The sequence below is a fragment of the Lissotriton helveticus genome, chromosome 1_1, assembly GCF_964261635.1.
Source record: "Lissotriton helveticus chromosome 1_1, aLisHel1.1, whole genome shotgun sequence".
NCBI lineage: Eukaryota > Metazoa > Chordata > Amphibia > Caudata > Salamandridae > Lissotriton > Lissotriton helveticus.
The window spans coordinates 1,871,515,239-1,871,531,110 of record NC_136057.1 but is presented as its reverse complement, the minus strand read 5'-3'; the positions used below and the strand labels follow the sequence as shown (position 1 = coordinate 1,871,531,110).

Here is a 15,872-nt window from a genome sequence, read left to right as displayed (position 1 = left end):
ATTATTCATATCACCAATTGTGATGCATTTCCTCCAGGGGTTACTATCTATATACTATCTATATGCCCCTTCTCCATTTGGTATGCCCCATGGCATTTAAATTTGGTCTTCACAATTCTTCTGTGTGCACCCTCTGAACTGCTCTGTGGTTGTTTTCTCTGGCTCTTTATCCTCAAGACAGTCTTTCTTGTCACCGTTACATCAGTACTGCGGGTGCGTAAGCTACAGGCCCTGTCTGTTAACCCTCACTACACTGCTGTCTAGCTGGTTCTGTGGACTTGAGCCGCTGTCCTTCCGAAGGTAATCACTCCCTTTCGTGTCGGCCAGAGCATTTTTCTTCCTGCGTTCTTTGCTCTGCCTCATCCCTCTAAGAAGGCGAGACTTAAATCGCTGAATCCGAAAAGGGCTCTCTGCTTCTACATTGATCATACCAAAGAACACTGGGTGGATGCTCATCTCTTTATCATATTATTTGAAGCAAAGAAAGGCAAGGCTGTGCAGAAAAGGACCATTTTGTGCTAGATCATACTCTGCATTAAGATCTGCTATGCACTCGCACAAAGACAGCTCCCTGAATGGTTGCGGACTCATTCTTCCAAAGTCAAAGGCTGTTACAACTGCAATGGAGTGTGGGATGCCTCTTTTTTACATTTGTCAGGCTGGTATGTGGGTGTCACTCAATACATTCACAAGAAAGACACCATTGTCTAGAAAACCCAGTCTGCTGAAAAGTGCACTTTGCCCACTCGGGCCTTCAGGATTTTTTGGTTTGAACCAATTCACCAGCCCACATCTTGGAAGGTACTGCTCTGGTATTTATTCAAAAGGTGAGGCATCTATAGCTATAAGTCTCTGTCCGAGAACAACTTACTTTCAATAACGCTGTTTCTGGTAGAAACTATGTAACTGCAGATTCCTCACCAACCTTCCGGACTCCGTGTTCTGTGAACTGGGCTCTTTAATCTAATAGGTTTCCAACTTAGAGGTCTGCATACCGGTCACAATTGATCTGGTTTTGGCTCTGTGTCTGCGTGCACAGATGAGTAAAAAAACAACTGATGGTAGTGGGCATGGGTGGCACCTATATAGGCCAGCGCTTGTCATGTCTGGCACAGACGTCAGCGATGGGAAGTTGCCGGTGCACAGGGGTGTACTGCTAAAGAATTTCTGGATCCAGTGTGACGCCTGGGGAAATGTTCAAAGTTGAGGAATCTGCCGTTAGAGTCTTTACCAGAAAGACCGTTACCAAAAGTAAATATCTTGTTCTTCACCACCATCGAGAACTGGCAGTGTCTAACCTTTTGCATGTTGAACTTCCCAAGAAGATTCTCTAGGAGATGCATTCATACTAGAGTAGAGCACAGGGCTCCTGTGTGCCTTTCCTCCTATGCCTATCCTGCCCTAAATTCTGAAAATCAGGAATGTCTAGGCCCAAGTCCTCCTAATGTTTCTGGATTAGGTCAGGAGAGTGTGGTACCTACAACTTCTGAACCATGTGCATTTGTCCCCCAGTCAGGCTACTGCTTCAAAAGGATCTTCTGGTGCACCAGCAGGGCAGATTTCTTCACTCAAACCTGCACAATCTCTACCTCCAGGAGTGGAGATTGTGCAGCGGTAGTTGACTGCACTCGATCCACCTCCTAAGGTTATGGTTATCATACTGGAGACCAAGTATCCCGCTACAAAATTTATTTTCATAAGCGCTGGGACAAATTTGTGGCCTGGTGTGGACTCTGCAACACAGGACCCCTAGAAGCCAAACCGTCAAATGTGTTGCTGTTTGTTTTATATTTGGTTCAGCAAATGCTAGCAGTGGGTACCTTTAAAGGTGTTAGCCCTTCCAGTCTTTTTGCTTTTGCCAGACCAGCCATCATTGTTTAAATCATCTGTTGTGAAGCAGTTTATCAAGTTGGACACATATGTTTCCTCCTAAACTGTTTGTGATGGCACCCAGGGATCATAATTTGGTCCTGATGATCTTCATGCATATACCCCCTTTAAACCAGTGCACAGCTACTTGTTGTAACTAAAGATATTCTAAACCATATTCCTTATTGGGATCGCTTCAGCTTGTCACATGAAGGAGTTCCATACCTCTTCTTTACATTTGTCAGGCTGGTATGTGGGCGTCACTCAATACATTCACAAGAAAGACACCATTGTCTAGAAAACCCAGTCTGCTGAAAAGTGTGCTTGGCCCAGTAGGTCCTTCAGGATTTTTTGGTTTGAGCTAGTTCACCAGCCCACATCTTGGAAGATACTGCTCTGATATTTATTCAAAAGGTGAGGCATCTATAGCTAGAAGTCTGTCAGAGATCAACTTACTTTAAATAACGCTGTTTCTGGTAGAAACTATTTAACTGCAGATTCCTCACCACCTTTTTTCCAGACAAACTGGTGCGAGGACTCTTGCCAAAAGTCGTAACTCCTATTCACACTGGGTAATCCAATAATCTCCTGATGTTCTTTGCCCTGCCCGACCTCTCAAAAGTGGAGGAGAGAATCCATCAGTTGGATTCCAAAAGAGCTTTAAGCTTTTGCATCGATCACACCAAAGACTATCGGATGGACATTCAGCCATTTGTGGGTTCTCTTGGGCAAAGAAAGGAAAGGTAGTGCAGAAAAGCACTATGTTGAGGTGGATAGTCCTCTGTATTAAGATCTGCTGAATACTGGCCAAGAAGCAGAATTCAGGAAGGTCTGAGAACCCATTCCACCAGGGCTAAGGCCACTACCGCTACGTCTGCACGAGGAGTGCCTCTCTTTGATATCTTCCAGGTTGCGACATGGGTGTCTCTGTATAAGTTCACGAAGTACTACTGCATTGACAGCCAGGTACGGTGGGAATGGTAATTCGCTTGCTCATTTCAGCAATAATTTTTGTTCTGAGCCCACTTCACAGAGTTCCATCTTGGGGAGGTACTGCTCTGTGTCTGTTCTAAGATGATCTGCTATTATAAGTAGTCATCAGAAGACAAGTTACCTTCAGTAATGCTCTTTCTGGCGGATACTCTAACCGCAGATTCCTCACTTCTTTTCAACCTCCCCATTCTGTGTTCTTTTTTTATTCATCTTGCAAAAAGGTCCCAAGTTAGTAAGCAGCACATTGTTCACCAACAGTTGTTCTTTATATGCTTTGGAGGGCGCTGAAACAGAAAAGATAAGAATTTGACATCAGCACATAGAGGTGTTGCCTACACACTGTTCCGCTCTGTTAGTTCCGAAGCTGTATGGAGCCTTCATGGAGCTACACAACATCACCTAGCCGTGAACTGGAGCATTGCTTCAAAATTCTCTGGGACCAGTCTGGTGCCATAGGGATATTCTAAGATGTGGAATCTGCAGTAATTGTTTTTACCAGAAAGAGCATTACAGAAGGTCATATCAGCGATGACGCTCAACATTCTGTGATTCTGGGCAAATCACATAATCTCCCCGTGCCTAACAAAAATGAATGTGGCCTTATGTATCGTAACTGGTGCTCATGTAAAGCACTCTGATACCCGATACCTTCGGGTCAAGTTTGCGCTTTATAAAGATCCGGGGGAAAAAGGTAAGTAATTTGTTATTTTATTGCATATAAAGAGCGGAGTTCAATTTAAATGGTTTGGTCTAGTGACCAAGAAGGTTGGCATCCAACAGACGACCTCTGATCCGTTTGAGTGGTATTCACTAAAAACCGTAAGTGGTTGCGAATTTGAGGTGTTAGGTGGGCAGGACTAAAATGGGCTGGCAGACTAGTGGGAAGTGAAAGCAACTTTAGGATCTAGAGCAGAACCCATGGGTAGCAGGGCCAACACTGAAGGTAGTGTGGACGTTGGCAGTACTACAACTAAGACTCCTCTCACACAAAGCTTCAGCAGCAGCCAAGAGGTAGTGCTACCAGTCCACATTCTAGTTGTCGGTCCTTTGCAGGGGGGAGTTTTTTTTTGGGGGGGGAGGAGTTTTCCAGAGTCACTGGGATTGTTGCCTTCATAGAAAATGCTCATGTGATAAAAAACCAGTGGAGGAATGAAAAACACTGAGTAGATACCGCCTTGTCACAATCGCTGCACTGACAACTTTGAAATGAGGTACCTTCCCCGATGCTTCATGTAAATGGTAAATGCTATTGTGCTGCCGCTCTGACAGCATACTGTCAGCTGCCTGTCTGATTGTCTCCTCTACCCCTGTTCCAGCCTCCCACTTTGTACTCCAATCTTTTAACTGTGTCCTATTTTGTTTTTCTTACAGGAATCCAATGTTCTGATAGCTGCTAACAGCCAGGGTACAATTAAGGTAAGTTATATCGCTTGCTGTCAGGGTTAAATGCTGGAGTCGGCCATTAAGGAGGAAACAAGGTCATACACAATGTAGAGGCACAGGGAAGTCATTAGGCGAGGCCGTCACAGCAGTCTGACTTGTCGCGGGGAGTGATATATTGAACGCTGCCAGCTCCAGGACTAAGGGGCGGGTCGCAGAGTGGCGAGAAGGAAGACTGGCTGCTGAAGGCCCTTGGTAGGAAGTGCTACATGAAGGCATGATTAGGTGGTTATTTATGTTGCAGTTCAAGATATGATGTAAGCAGAGTATAGAGGGTGAGGTCAAGGGCAGCTGGTGTGAATGTCTGGAATTTTACTGAAGGGTGTACTAGCAGGAGATTGAAAAAAAAAAGAGCTTTTTGGGAGCTGATGAGTCGGCTTTGAGAATGTTCGTTTAGGAGGGCGGGAAGCCAGCAGTGTGTAATCTTCTTGATGTTATTCATGGGGCAAAATATCTAGTTGTTCGAGAGGCTGGAATGTGGTGAAGGGTTGGCTGGTTGATTGGTGAGAACTGAACCAATCGATGCAGCCACATTGTTTACACTCCCTGGTTGAATTTTGGGTTTAAAGATCTGCCCTTTTAACGCTCATTGACCTTGTATCTAACACAGGCTAGAATTGTTTTAATTCGTTCTTGTAAGCTAAACCTTTGTGCAATAGGAGATAAATCTGGGATGTGTTTGCTACCTTTGATAGGCTTCTAACCAATGTAAAATATTTAGGCAGGATAGTCAAACGAAAGTATTTCCTCAGTCAAATTCTACAAAGCCATTGTGGCTTCACATTAAAACAAAAATCATCCATGACTATTACACAGATTCCATCTCAGTGACCAAATCCCCATCTCCTGATTCTTGACAACGTTCTCAGCAGTGCTCAAAGAGGAAACACTGTATTCAACTTCTGATTGTCTAATAATAAATGCCAGTCATGCACGACAGTGAACTGTATTCTTGTGCCAGTTTTCCAAATCAGTTACCACTGATGCATGTCTTTTGCCGTCAGATCATGGAAAACCGATCATATTGGGAAATCCAAAGTTTTCTGTCTTGCTGCTTATCTTAAGGGCTGTGCAACTTTGACCTCAGTATTTACTTATTTCATATATTTATTTACTAGCCAATCGTAAATGTTTACAGAATCGTCTTTCAGTCCATTCTAAATTGAATCGATACCATTCTAGGTTGTGATCAGATTGCCCTGAAGCCACTTCTATTAGGAACAAGCATATTCATTTTTCTAGACATATCCTTGGCTCTTGATATCTTGGGGTGTAGAGTCTGTTCCGGTTTGGCTGTCAGTGTTGGCAGTGATTGTTCTGAGATTGATGTGGCTCTCTTATCATGCAGGAGACAGCGAGAGGTAGTAGCCAAGAAATCTGTCTTATGAAACCCATTAAGTGTGGTGTCCCAGAGGACTCCATGCCATCCACTGTACTTTATTTTCTAATCTGCCACCCACAGCCTTCTGGAGATGTCGCCTTGTGTTCATCCCATCATTACTATGCTTAAAACGCCCAGCTCGTGTGTTGAACCTCGTGGTCATATTCTGCAATATCTTTCTGTGATTTTATAGCGCTGAAAATTAAATACTATAAAAATGAATGTTTTTAATTGCTTCTGAAATCAAACTGATGACACTTGTATTTTGTTAATTTTCTTTCAATGGTGTGCGTGGGTCACACCATGTTTTCTTCTGCCAGCTTTGCATTGTGGTCAGTGAACACTGCATGCTTATTTGGTCGCTATTCCCTCATGCTGTGGGACCCAGTTGCGCAAGTGCTGCACAAGTCCTGAAAGAGGCCTGTGCTATTCTCTCTCAAGCAGTTACCGACAGGAGAAATGCAGCGAAATTCACTATCTGTTGTGGCTTGGACATGACTGGCTCACTGGGCAGAGCAGTTTTGACTACGGTGGCCCTTCGACACCACGGTTGGCTGAGAACATCTGGCTTTTCAGGGGCTGTCCAGGCTTCCCTCATTGATATGACCTTCAATGGCACCCATCTCTTTGGAGACAAGGCAGACTCTGTGCTGGATTGCTTTGAGGACTCACAGGCTACGGCCAGGTCCTTGGGCCTCTTAGCTGTCCAAAGTCCCTAGCCTGCCTTTCGCTCATTTCATGGCCACAGAAGGGGCTTTCATCCACACCAACCTTATTCCAGCCACCAAGCCACGTAAGCTTCCCAGCCTCTGTGTGGACAAAGGCGCAGTTCCTGCTGGCCTCGTGGGTCGCGTAGCCAGGTGTCTAGTCCAGCCACCCCCTCCCTGGGAGCTGCAGCCTTCAACCTTCTCAATCTTGCCCTTTTAATTCATGGGCATGAGTTGGTGGCAGGATCCGCCATCACCTCCTCCACTGGCACGCTCTAAAATCGGACAGGAGGGTTCTGCAGATCACCCGATGGGGGCTACTCCATCCCCTTCAAGACTACCCCTGGCTCCATGCCACCATCTTGTGACCAGCTGACGGAGGAACATCTGTCTCTGCTCCCAGAGGTAGTCATGGCTCTCTTGGCCAAGGGAGCCATAGACAGTGTTCCTGTGCCAGAAGTAGCCCGTGGTTGCTATTCCCACTACTTTCTGGGCCGGAAAATCTAGATCTCCGAGCCCTCAACTACTTCCTCAAAAAGGAGAAATTCAGGATGCTCACATTGGCTCAGATCTTCTCTGCCTGGAACCAGGAGACTGGTTGGTAGCATTGGACATGCAGGATGCCTAATTTCCCATTCCTGTCCAGCCTGCCCATCGGTGTTACCTGTGGATTATGGTAGGCCACGAGCGTTTTCAGTTCACCGTGCTCCCTTGTGGCCTGACCAGTGCCCCTTGGGTGTTCACTAAGGTGAAGGCAGTGGTCACAGCTCATCTGCGCAGATCTGGGGTACCAGTCTTCCCCTATCTCGATGACTGGCTGCTGAAGGCAGGCTCACCAGCGGCTGTCGTCTCCCACCATGGTGCAATGACACCCTGACTACACTGAGGAAGTCGTGTAAAAGAATAGAACGTGACTGGAGGAAGGACTATGATCCGGGGAAAAAAACACATTATATGGCGGAACTTAAAATCTACTATAGAGCTATTTGCAAGATGCGGACGGCCTATTATGCTAATGAGATTAGGCTTAGCCCGAATCCTGCTAAATGTATTTTTAAAATCTTAAAAGGCCTTAGTGCCAGGAAATCTTCAGCACCTGTAACCACCTCAGAATTGCACTATGAAGAACTGGCCTCCTTCTTTGTGGAGAAAGTACGTGCAATCTATAGGTCTTTTCCCCCATGTCAACTTCTGGTATCTACACCCCTTCCAGACCAGGGCCGATCTCTAGTCTTTTGGCCATCCCTGAGATCTCCTATGAGGAACTCTATAGACTGAGTGGAAAAATTAAGTCTGGATCCCCGGCCGACCCTCTAAAGCCCATCCAATTTAGGGAATCTTCCTCGCTTTTTCTGACTCCTCTTCATCAGATAATCAATTCTTCCTTATCGTCCGCCGTGGTACCGGCACAATGGAAACAGGCGTGGGTATCCCCCATTATTAAAAAGCCAACCTTGGATTCCACCAAACCTGAGAATTTTAGGCCTATTTCCCTTCTTTCCTGGGTGGCAAAGGTGGCGGAGGCACATGTTAATATCACTCTCACATACTTCCTGTGCTCCAATAACATTCTGGATGCCACGCAACATGGCTTCCGCTCCGGCCACAGTACAGAGACAGCACTCTTATCCATGACTGAACACCTGCGGACCATTCTTGACTCTGACCAAACGGCGGCACTGATCCTGTTGGATCTGAGTGCCGCCTTTGCCACGGTCTCGCATGGTGTTCTGCTTCATCGTCTGGAAGAAGCAGGAATATCGGGCCTGGCTTTGGAGTGGTTCAGATTCTTTCCCACCGGAAGATCCTTTCGTGTTTCCACTCCCCCTTTTTTTTATCCCAGGAACGCTCTATCAAGCAGGGGGTACCTCAGGGCTTGACGCTAAGCCCCACATTGTTCAACCTTTATGTCCAGCCACTGGCTGCCGTCGCCAGGCAATGGAACTCTCAATGGTCTCATATGCGGACGACACGCAGCTTGTGGTTGCTTTGGCGGATGGCACTACCCTGAATGTCTCCAGGTTTAGAAATGGCCTGATGGCCGTAAACGCTAGTAAGACAGAAATTTTGCTAGTCGGCAAGAATGCCAATCTCTGGGGTGAGCACTGGTGGCCGAATACTTTCGGCAAGGCCCCGGAACCCAAGAAGGAAGTAAAAAACTTAGGGGTATGGATGGACTCTTCCCTTAGCTTTTGTATGCACACAAAAAAAGTGGCAGGTACTTGCTTTGGTCTTTTACGGGGTCTTAAACCTATTTTGAAATTCTTCGATCCACCATCCCGCCAGCTGCTAGTTCCTTGCTTCTGGGGGCTAACCAAGCGGAGATCATGAAGATTCAGCGTATACAAAACGCGGCGGCCAGAGCTCTGGTAGGACTTCCACGTTTCCATCCCATTGCCGATACCATTCGAAACTGCATTGGCTCCCTGTGGCAGAGCAGATCCAATTTAAGACTCTTTGTCTCTCTTTTAAGATCCTGAAACTTGCTACACCTAAGCTGCTCTGTACTTTGTTGACCCCGTATGTGCCTCCGCGAGCATTGCGCTCTCTAGGGCAGCAACTGGTTGCGGTTCCGCGGGTGAAGCGCTCCCTGGCGGGCGGTCGCTCCTGCTATTATCTCGCGGCCAAACTGTGGAACTCATTCCCGGTCCAAATACGAGGCTTAGAGGATTTGCTGACTTTTAGGAAGGTCATCAAAACCCTCCTCTTTCCTTTAAAGTAGGCTTCTGGCGGCTGCTATATTGAGCTTTCTCGCCGCGGCAGTTAGTTCTTCTTTTGCTGTTGAAAGCGCTGGGACGCCCCTTTGCTGGGGCAGCTGAGCGCTGTATAAAACCCTATAACATAACATAACCTCCAGGCTACGGTGGGTCTCCTGCATTCACTGTGATTGACTATCAACATGCAGATGTCACACCTGACTCCTTCTCAGACTCTCCCTTTCATCTAAGCTGTTCTGGACACAGCACAGGTTTAGGCTTTTCCTCCTGAGCGGCAAGTCCAAGATATTCAGGCTTTGATATTGATGTTTCAGCCTCTATCTTATATGTTGGTGAAACTGCCTCTGAGGCTGCTGGGACTCTTGGCCGCCTGCATCTTGCTAGTGACACGTGCCAGATGGCATATGCGAGCTCTGCAGTGGGACCTGAAGTTTCAGTGGGCACAGCATCGGGGGAATCTCTCCGACATGGTCCAGATCTCGGAGGGAACTGCAGCGGACCAACATGGTGGTTAACGAACTGCAGTTGGGTCAGTGGCAGTCCCCTCTCCCTTCACCACCAGATCTCACAGAAGTAACTGATATGTTAGTTCTGGGAGGGGGTGGCCACCTTGGCCTGGGAGAGGTGGAGATCGGAGGTCTCTGGTCTCCTGCGGAATCTAAACTCCACATCAACTTGTTAGTTCCGAGCGATCCCACTGGCCTTAAAAGCCTTTCTACCCTCCATCAAGGGAACTCTAGTACAAGTGTTCACGGACAAAACCACCGCCATGTGGTGGTGCAACAAACAGGACTGATGGGTACGTGGACCCTTTGTCAGGAAGCCCGGCATCTCTGAACATAGCTGGAACAACGGCATTTTCCTGGTGGTTCAACACCTGGCAGGTTCCCTGAGCATCAGGGCGGATGTACTCCGCCGTTGATGCCTAGTGGATCACGAATGGCGTCTCCACCCGGAGGTGGCAGAAGGTCTCTTTCAACAGTGGGTAGAGCCGTGTTTAGATCAGTTTGCCTCCGCAGAGAATGCGCAATGTCAGCAGTTTTGCATGTTGGAGTTTCAAAGGCGGCTTTCGCTCGAGTGGCGCTCAGGCCTTCTGTCGCTTTTCCGCCCATTCCTTTTTTGCCCAGAGTTCTCAAGAAGATCAGAAACGACCGGGCCTAAGTCATCCTGGTGGCTCTGGACTGGTCGCAAAGAGTGGTATCCGGAGCTTCTGGACATGCTCATCAATCTTCCGATCAGGCCGCCCCTTCAGGAGGATCTTCCGTTACAGCAGCAAGGGAGGTCCTTTCACCCGAATCTGTCAATTCCGGCTTCTTGCGTGAAGATTGAGCAGCAGCAGTTGATAGCTTTCAACCTTCCTCCCTAAGTCTACAGTGTTGTTCTAGCAGCCAGGTATCCATCCTCCAAGACGGTATAAGCCTGCCAAGGATAGAAGTTTGTATCATATTGTACAGAAAAGTCTATTGACCCTCTTTATGCCTCCCTTTCTGGTGTTTTACATTTTATTTTGACCCTTGCCCAGCAGGGCACTGCTTTGGCCACTCTAAAAGGGTATCTTTTTGCCTTGTCTTCCTTCTTGCAGCTCCCTGACCAGCACTCCTCCTTTAAATCTCACAGGGTAAATACATTTCTGAAAGGTCTTAAACGTATGTTCCCTCCTTCCCATTTCATTAAACCTCAGTGGGACTTTAATTTGATAATTACATTTCTGATGTGTGCTCCATTCGAGCTCTTACAGAATTGTCCCCTCAGGCTGCTCATCATTGAAATAGCCTTTAAAAGAAAAAGAGTTTTATATAGCTCTGGCTAGACCTGGAGGTATCAGAGCGCTTTACATGAGGTTCCACAAAATTACATAAGTTACAATTTACACCAGTTGCAAGAAAAACATTACAAGAGCATAGGAGATGAGATAAGTGAAGTATAGAGGTGAAGGGGGTAGGGGTGAAGGGGTAGGAGGGAGATACGGCAGAGAGACAAAGGAAAGTCTGCCCAAAGTCTGGCTTGGTAGGTGACGGTCGAGGGGGAAGTTCAAAACCCATCTCCTCTATAGATATCAGGTAGCTCCACCGGGCATTGGCCAAATAGCTAGGTCTCAATAGGAAAACATTTAAAGAGCATAGAGGTCAAAATAAATGCAGCTTAGAGGGGTAATGGGGTAGGCTAAAGTAGTAGGAGGGAGAATACGACAAAGAGACGCCGGAAAATCTGCCCAAGGTCCAGCTGGGTAGGTGACAGCCGAGGGGGAAAGTCCACAGCCATCGCCTCTTTAGCTACCAGCTTGCTCCACTGGGCATCGGCCAGAAAACTAGGTCTCCGCGGTCGGGGGTAAGTTCACAGATTCAATCTCCTGATGGGTAGGCCGGATGGGGGAAAGGTCAATGTCAAGTTTAATATCCCATAGTAGGAGCACAACGTGGAAGGGACCACTGTGGCAGCCATCTTGGGGTCAGGCAAGGGGTTCTGAACTTGGTGTTAACATTCAGCCGGTCCCCATTTTTATATTTTGCTCAACAAGGGGGGGGGGGGGGAGTTGTTGTGCAGAGGAGCAGATTGAGGGCAGAGCCAGTGTCCGCTTGTCTCCAGAGGTGAATATTTCCGAGTTGTAGTTGCTAGGGGGAGAGACAGCTGCCATTTTAGGATCACGCGGGGTGCCTCAGGTGTCTTACTCGGTTGATCTTAAAGCTGATTGTCGTCTTTTCTAGAGGTCGGAGATGTTACTGCCATTACCATCCACCCCGTGGCCCCTATGCTGTAGGTGCCAAAGAGGGCCTCTCTTGGGGTGTCGCACCCCTGGCGACTATCTTCTGTAGATGCCATTTTAGGGTCAGGCGCGTTAAATAGGGGCTTTCGAATACAACTTAACGCCCTAAAAGACCAAGGAGGACAGTGTCGGGAGCCCCAGCCTCGCGGGCTCACCACCAGGACCCTTGGCGCTCCCAGGGATGTCAACAATGTCCGCGCTCACCGTCTCTCATCTCGCGGTGTGTGTCTGCAATGGCGGGCGGGATCCCCATAGGATCGGTACTATCTCCTCCCCATGCTGTGTGCGCCCTTTCCGCACCGGCAGGCCTCCTACTGCGCTTCCGCCGTGTCACTCCTAGATAGTCGCTGCTGCCTGTGCCGTAAGGTGTTGCGCCTCAACTGCTGTGCTTTCCCGGGACAGACGAGCCCGGAGAGTGCCATTACTTCGGCCAGGAGGGTGAGTGAGCTCCAGGCTTTATCATCCAAGCCTCCCCTCCTATCTGTTTTCTCTGACAAATTAGTGCTTCGTACTAGGGCCTCTTTTCCTGCCAAAAGTGTTTACACCATTTCATGTGGGCCAATTTGTCTCCTTGTCTACTTTCTCACATATCCCTCTAAAGAAGAGGAGCGACTCCACCGTCTGGACCCAAAATGAGCCTTTTCATTCTGCATTGACCGCACGTGAGAGTCCGGGTGGACAACCAACTCTTCTTGGGGTATGTGGGTGCCAAAAAGGTTCGGCAGTCTAGAAACGGACCATCTCTCCATGTGTCGTTCTCTGCATTAAAATCTGCTACGCATTGCCAAGAATCAGCCTCCTGCAGGCTTACGAGCTCATTATACCAGAGCTAAGGCTGCGATACCTGTGGAATGCCAGTCCTGGACATCTGTTAGGCAGTAACGTGGGCGTCCCTGCACTTGTTTACCAAGCATTACTGCCTGGGCAGTCAGGTCTGCAGGGACAAGCACTTTGCCCGTTGGGTCCTTCAGGACTTCTTAGTCTGAATTTGGCCGCAGATTCACCATCGGGGATGGTATTTATTTACAGGTAAGGAATCTGCGGCTAGATGTCTCTATCAGATGAACAAGTTACTTACCTTCTGTAACGCTTTATCTGGTCGAGACAATATCTAGCTACAGATTCCTTACAGGGCCACCCATTCTCCTCGCTCTGCGGACAGATTTCTAGGGTTAGAGTTGATCACTTACCCTGGTTTGGACATACCAATATCAGTGCACTTCTGGCATGAAAAGTCTTGAAAAGTAACTGATGTCAGTACGCCAAGGTGGCGCCTACATAGGTGATGCGGATGTCCTTTCTGGTGACTACACCACGCTGAGCAGACCAATGCCTCATACCAGCACGCACGGGGTACTGCTACCGAATATTTTCTAGATCCAGTCTTATGCCTGAGGAAATTCAAAGGTAAGGAATCTGCGGCTAGATATTGTCTCTACCAGATAAGACGTTACCCAAGGTAAGTAACTTATTCATTAAGTCAGGTGAGACACAGGCTCTCACTTTCACCTTTCTTCTGCTTTTATTCTCCCCTCATCTCTATCACTTAGAACCTTTGTCTTACACAAAGCAATTAAAAATCAATATATTTTTCAAAATCTTACAGGATTGTTTGCGATGGGTATTACTGCAATGCCCTTCTTCAATGGTACATTTTCCACCTTTTATGCAGTGGCGTAGCTAGGGGGGTTTGGGGAATAAACATTGTAGAGGCACGGTAAGGATGGTTCATCTTCCAATGGCCGCACGTAGAGCAGACCTTGAGGAGAGAGTTACTCTTCGACATGAGTTTCTGCCATAGTGAGGCAATACATCTCACCTGGCTCAGGGAATAATTCTGAAACAACTCAATGTAAGGTGCAGCTGAAGCTTGAGTCTTGTCCAAGTTGCCCAGGCGAGGCAAAAACACTTGGAAAGGCCTGCACCCTTCCTAGGACTCCTTCACACCTGAACTGGGGTAGAACTCTGAGCTTTGGTGGCCTCTTGGAGAAGATGGTATTCTGCACTTTCACCTCATTGGCTGAAGTGTCAACACTTTCAAATGAGATGAATATGCTTCTAAACAAACACTATAGGTCTCACTGTGGATTTGTTAATACCATTAATTGCTCTTTAGAATACAGAAGATTTCCAGCTTGGTTGGGAATCATTCAAGCACCTGTATCTATGAAAGATACCTACGCTGTAGAATTTGAGTTACAAGTAAGTATTGATTTCTTATCTGGAGTGGCATTTTGTATTAGGCAAGGGACTTAACCCTTGGTCGCACGTGAACGTAATACATTCAGTTCAGAAAACTGTAGTTAATGTGCACATGCTGCACCATTCTAATTGGTGTAGGTATTTTCAGCGATCCATAGAGGGTGCTAATTTTCTGGAAGCTTCTGCAGTTAGCAAGATGGACACTTTAGATTTTGTATGGAATCTTCATCAGGCACCACTGGCAAGAGGGTTTTTCATGGGATGTATCACAGAGGTTTAGTTGGAAAGCAGCATGTCTTCTGCTGCAGTGAACACTGGGAATATGTCTTTGGAAGTAGCATGGGTTATGTAGTATAAAACACTGCAGAGGTGCCTAGAATCTCAAGTAGATTACTATGAAAGAAAGTGTATCTTGCTGAGAACACTTGGTGGGATATTTGAAGATGGTGAATGAAATCCCTGGCACCAAGCAGTGTGAAAATCCTGAAATAAGAGATCTGTCGAAAAACATTAGTTTATCAGGAAACAGGGTAATTTCTACATGTTTTCAGTCAGAATAATGAGGTAGGTTGGTTATGTTTTTTGTCTACCAATGGTGCCACCAGAGAAAATGTTTTGGGAGACTTAATGAAGGGTTACTGAATGTATGACTAACTACATAGGAAGGTCACTCAAGACAATTGTATCTTCACTTTGAACATGTTAGTATGTGTAAGAAATTGGATTTTTAGTTGAAGGGGATGAGACCCCACTTCAAATAATAATCACAATCCTTGTCAGGGTAAACCACAAAGGTCACCCAATAAACCTATATTATACCTTCTGGTAGCAGGGTACAAAAGCAGTCAGGCCTAACTTAGAGGCAATGTGTAAAGTATTTATGTAGTCTTCATATAGTTATAAAGTGAACACATTAAAATGAAAACTCCCAAATCTCTTTAGAAAAATATATTAAATTGTAATAAATAAAATGATACCAAAACAACAATCCAATCAGTAGAATCCGGGTTGTGAGTTTTAATAGTTTTAGGTCAAATTAATGTCAAAAGATGCGCAGCTATAACTGCCGGAATCTGGTCACTTATTAACAGAACTAAGTCACAAGTTTAGGCTGACTGTCATGCCAGGTTCGGTGCACTGTGAGTTGTACTTTGTCCTTGATGCGGGGACTGAGCGAGGCTGGGATGCAAGGCTGTGTCAGATACAATGAAGCTGGGGATCAGGAGCTATGCGGTGCTGCGATGCTCTGCATTGGAACCAGTATAGCCTCTGATAAGTAGCTGCACAGTGCTGCTAAGCGATTCTCTGCATCTGTCTGTGTCAGATTTGGTGAAGCCGCCGATGAGGAGAAATGTGGTGCTGCAATACAAGGCTCTGTGTCAGATCCGGTGAGGTTGCTGATCAGGAGTTGCACGGTGCTGCCAAGTAAGGCTTTGCATCTGATCTGGTGAAGCTGCCAATCAGGAGCTCATGGTGTTGCTATGTGAGGCTCTGCGCCATTCTGTGTCAGATCCGGTGAAAACATCAATTTTACAGGTAGAAGTACACTCTAACTGCAGCCAAGGGTCTAGGACCATGAGAGCAGCATTTGAGGGTCAGGATTCACTCCCACAGAGGCCAGTAGGGGGGGACCCGGTCAGGTCCAGTTGGATCTGATCAGCTGGAAAGCCTGAACGGCCTCTGGAAGCTTGTTGTGTCCCTATAGCTCAAACAGCAGATCAGCCAAGTGACACTTGAAGTCATGTCAGGGGTCTGGGGCTCAAGTCAGGCAGGTCCAATTTTATTTCTTCAGACAGCAG

The 15,872-nt window shown here is 47.0% G+C and overlaps 1 protein-coding gene across 1 annotated transcript in view; it reads left to right on the top strand.

Moving 5' to 3' along the window:
- Positions 1-15,872, top strand: part of COP1 (COP1 E3 ubiquitin ligase) — a 922,999-nt gene that overhangs the window by 894,401 nt on the left and 12,726 nt on the right. Inside the window, exon 19 of the mRNA XM_078642019.1 lies at positions 4,234-4,278. Coding sequence (XP_078498145.1) covers positions 4,234-4,278 — 45 coding nt within the window. The remainder of the gene's footprint in view (positions 1-4,233; positions 4,279-15,872) is intronic.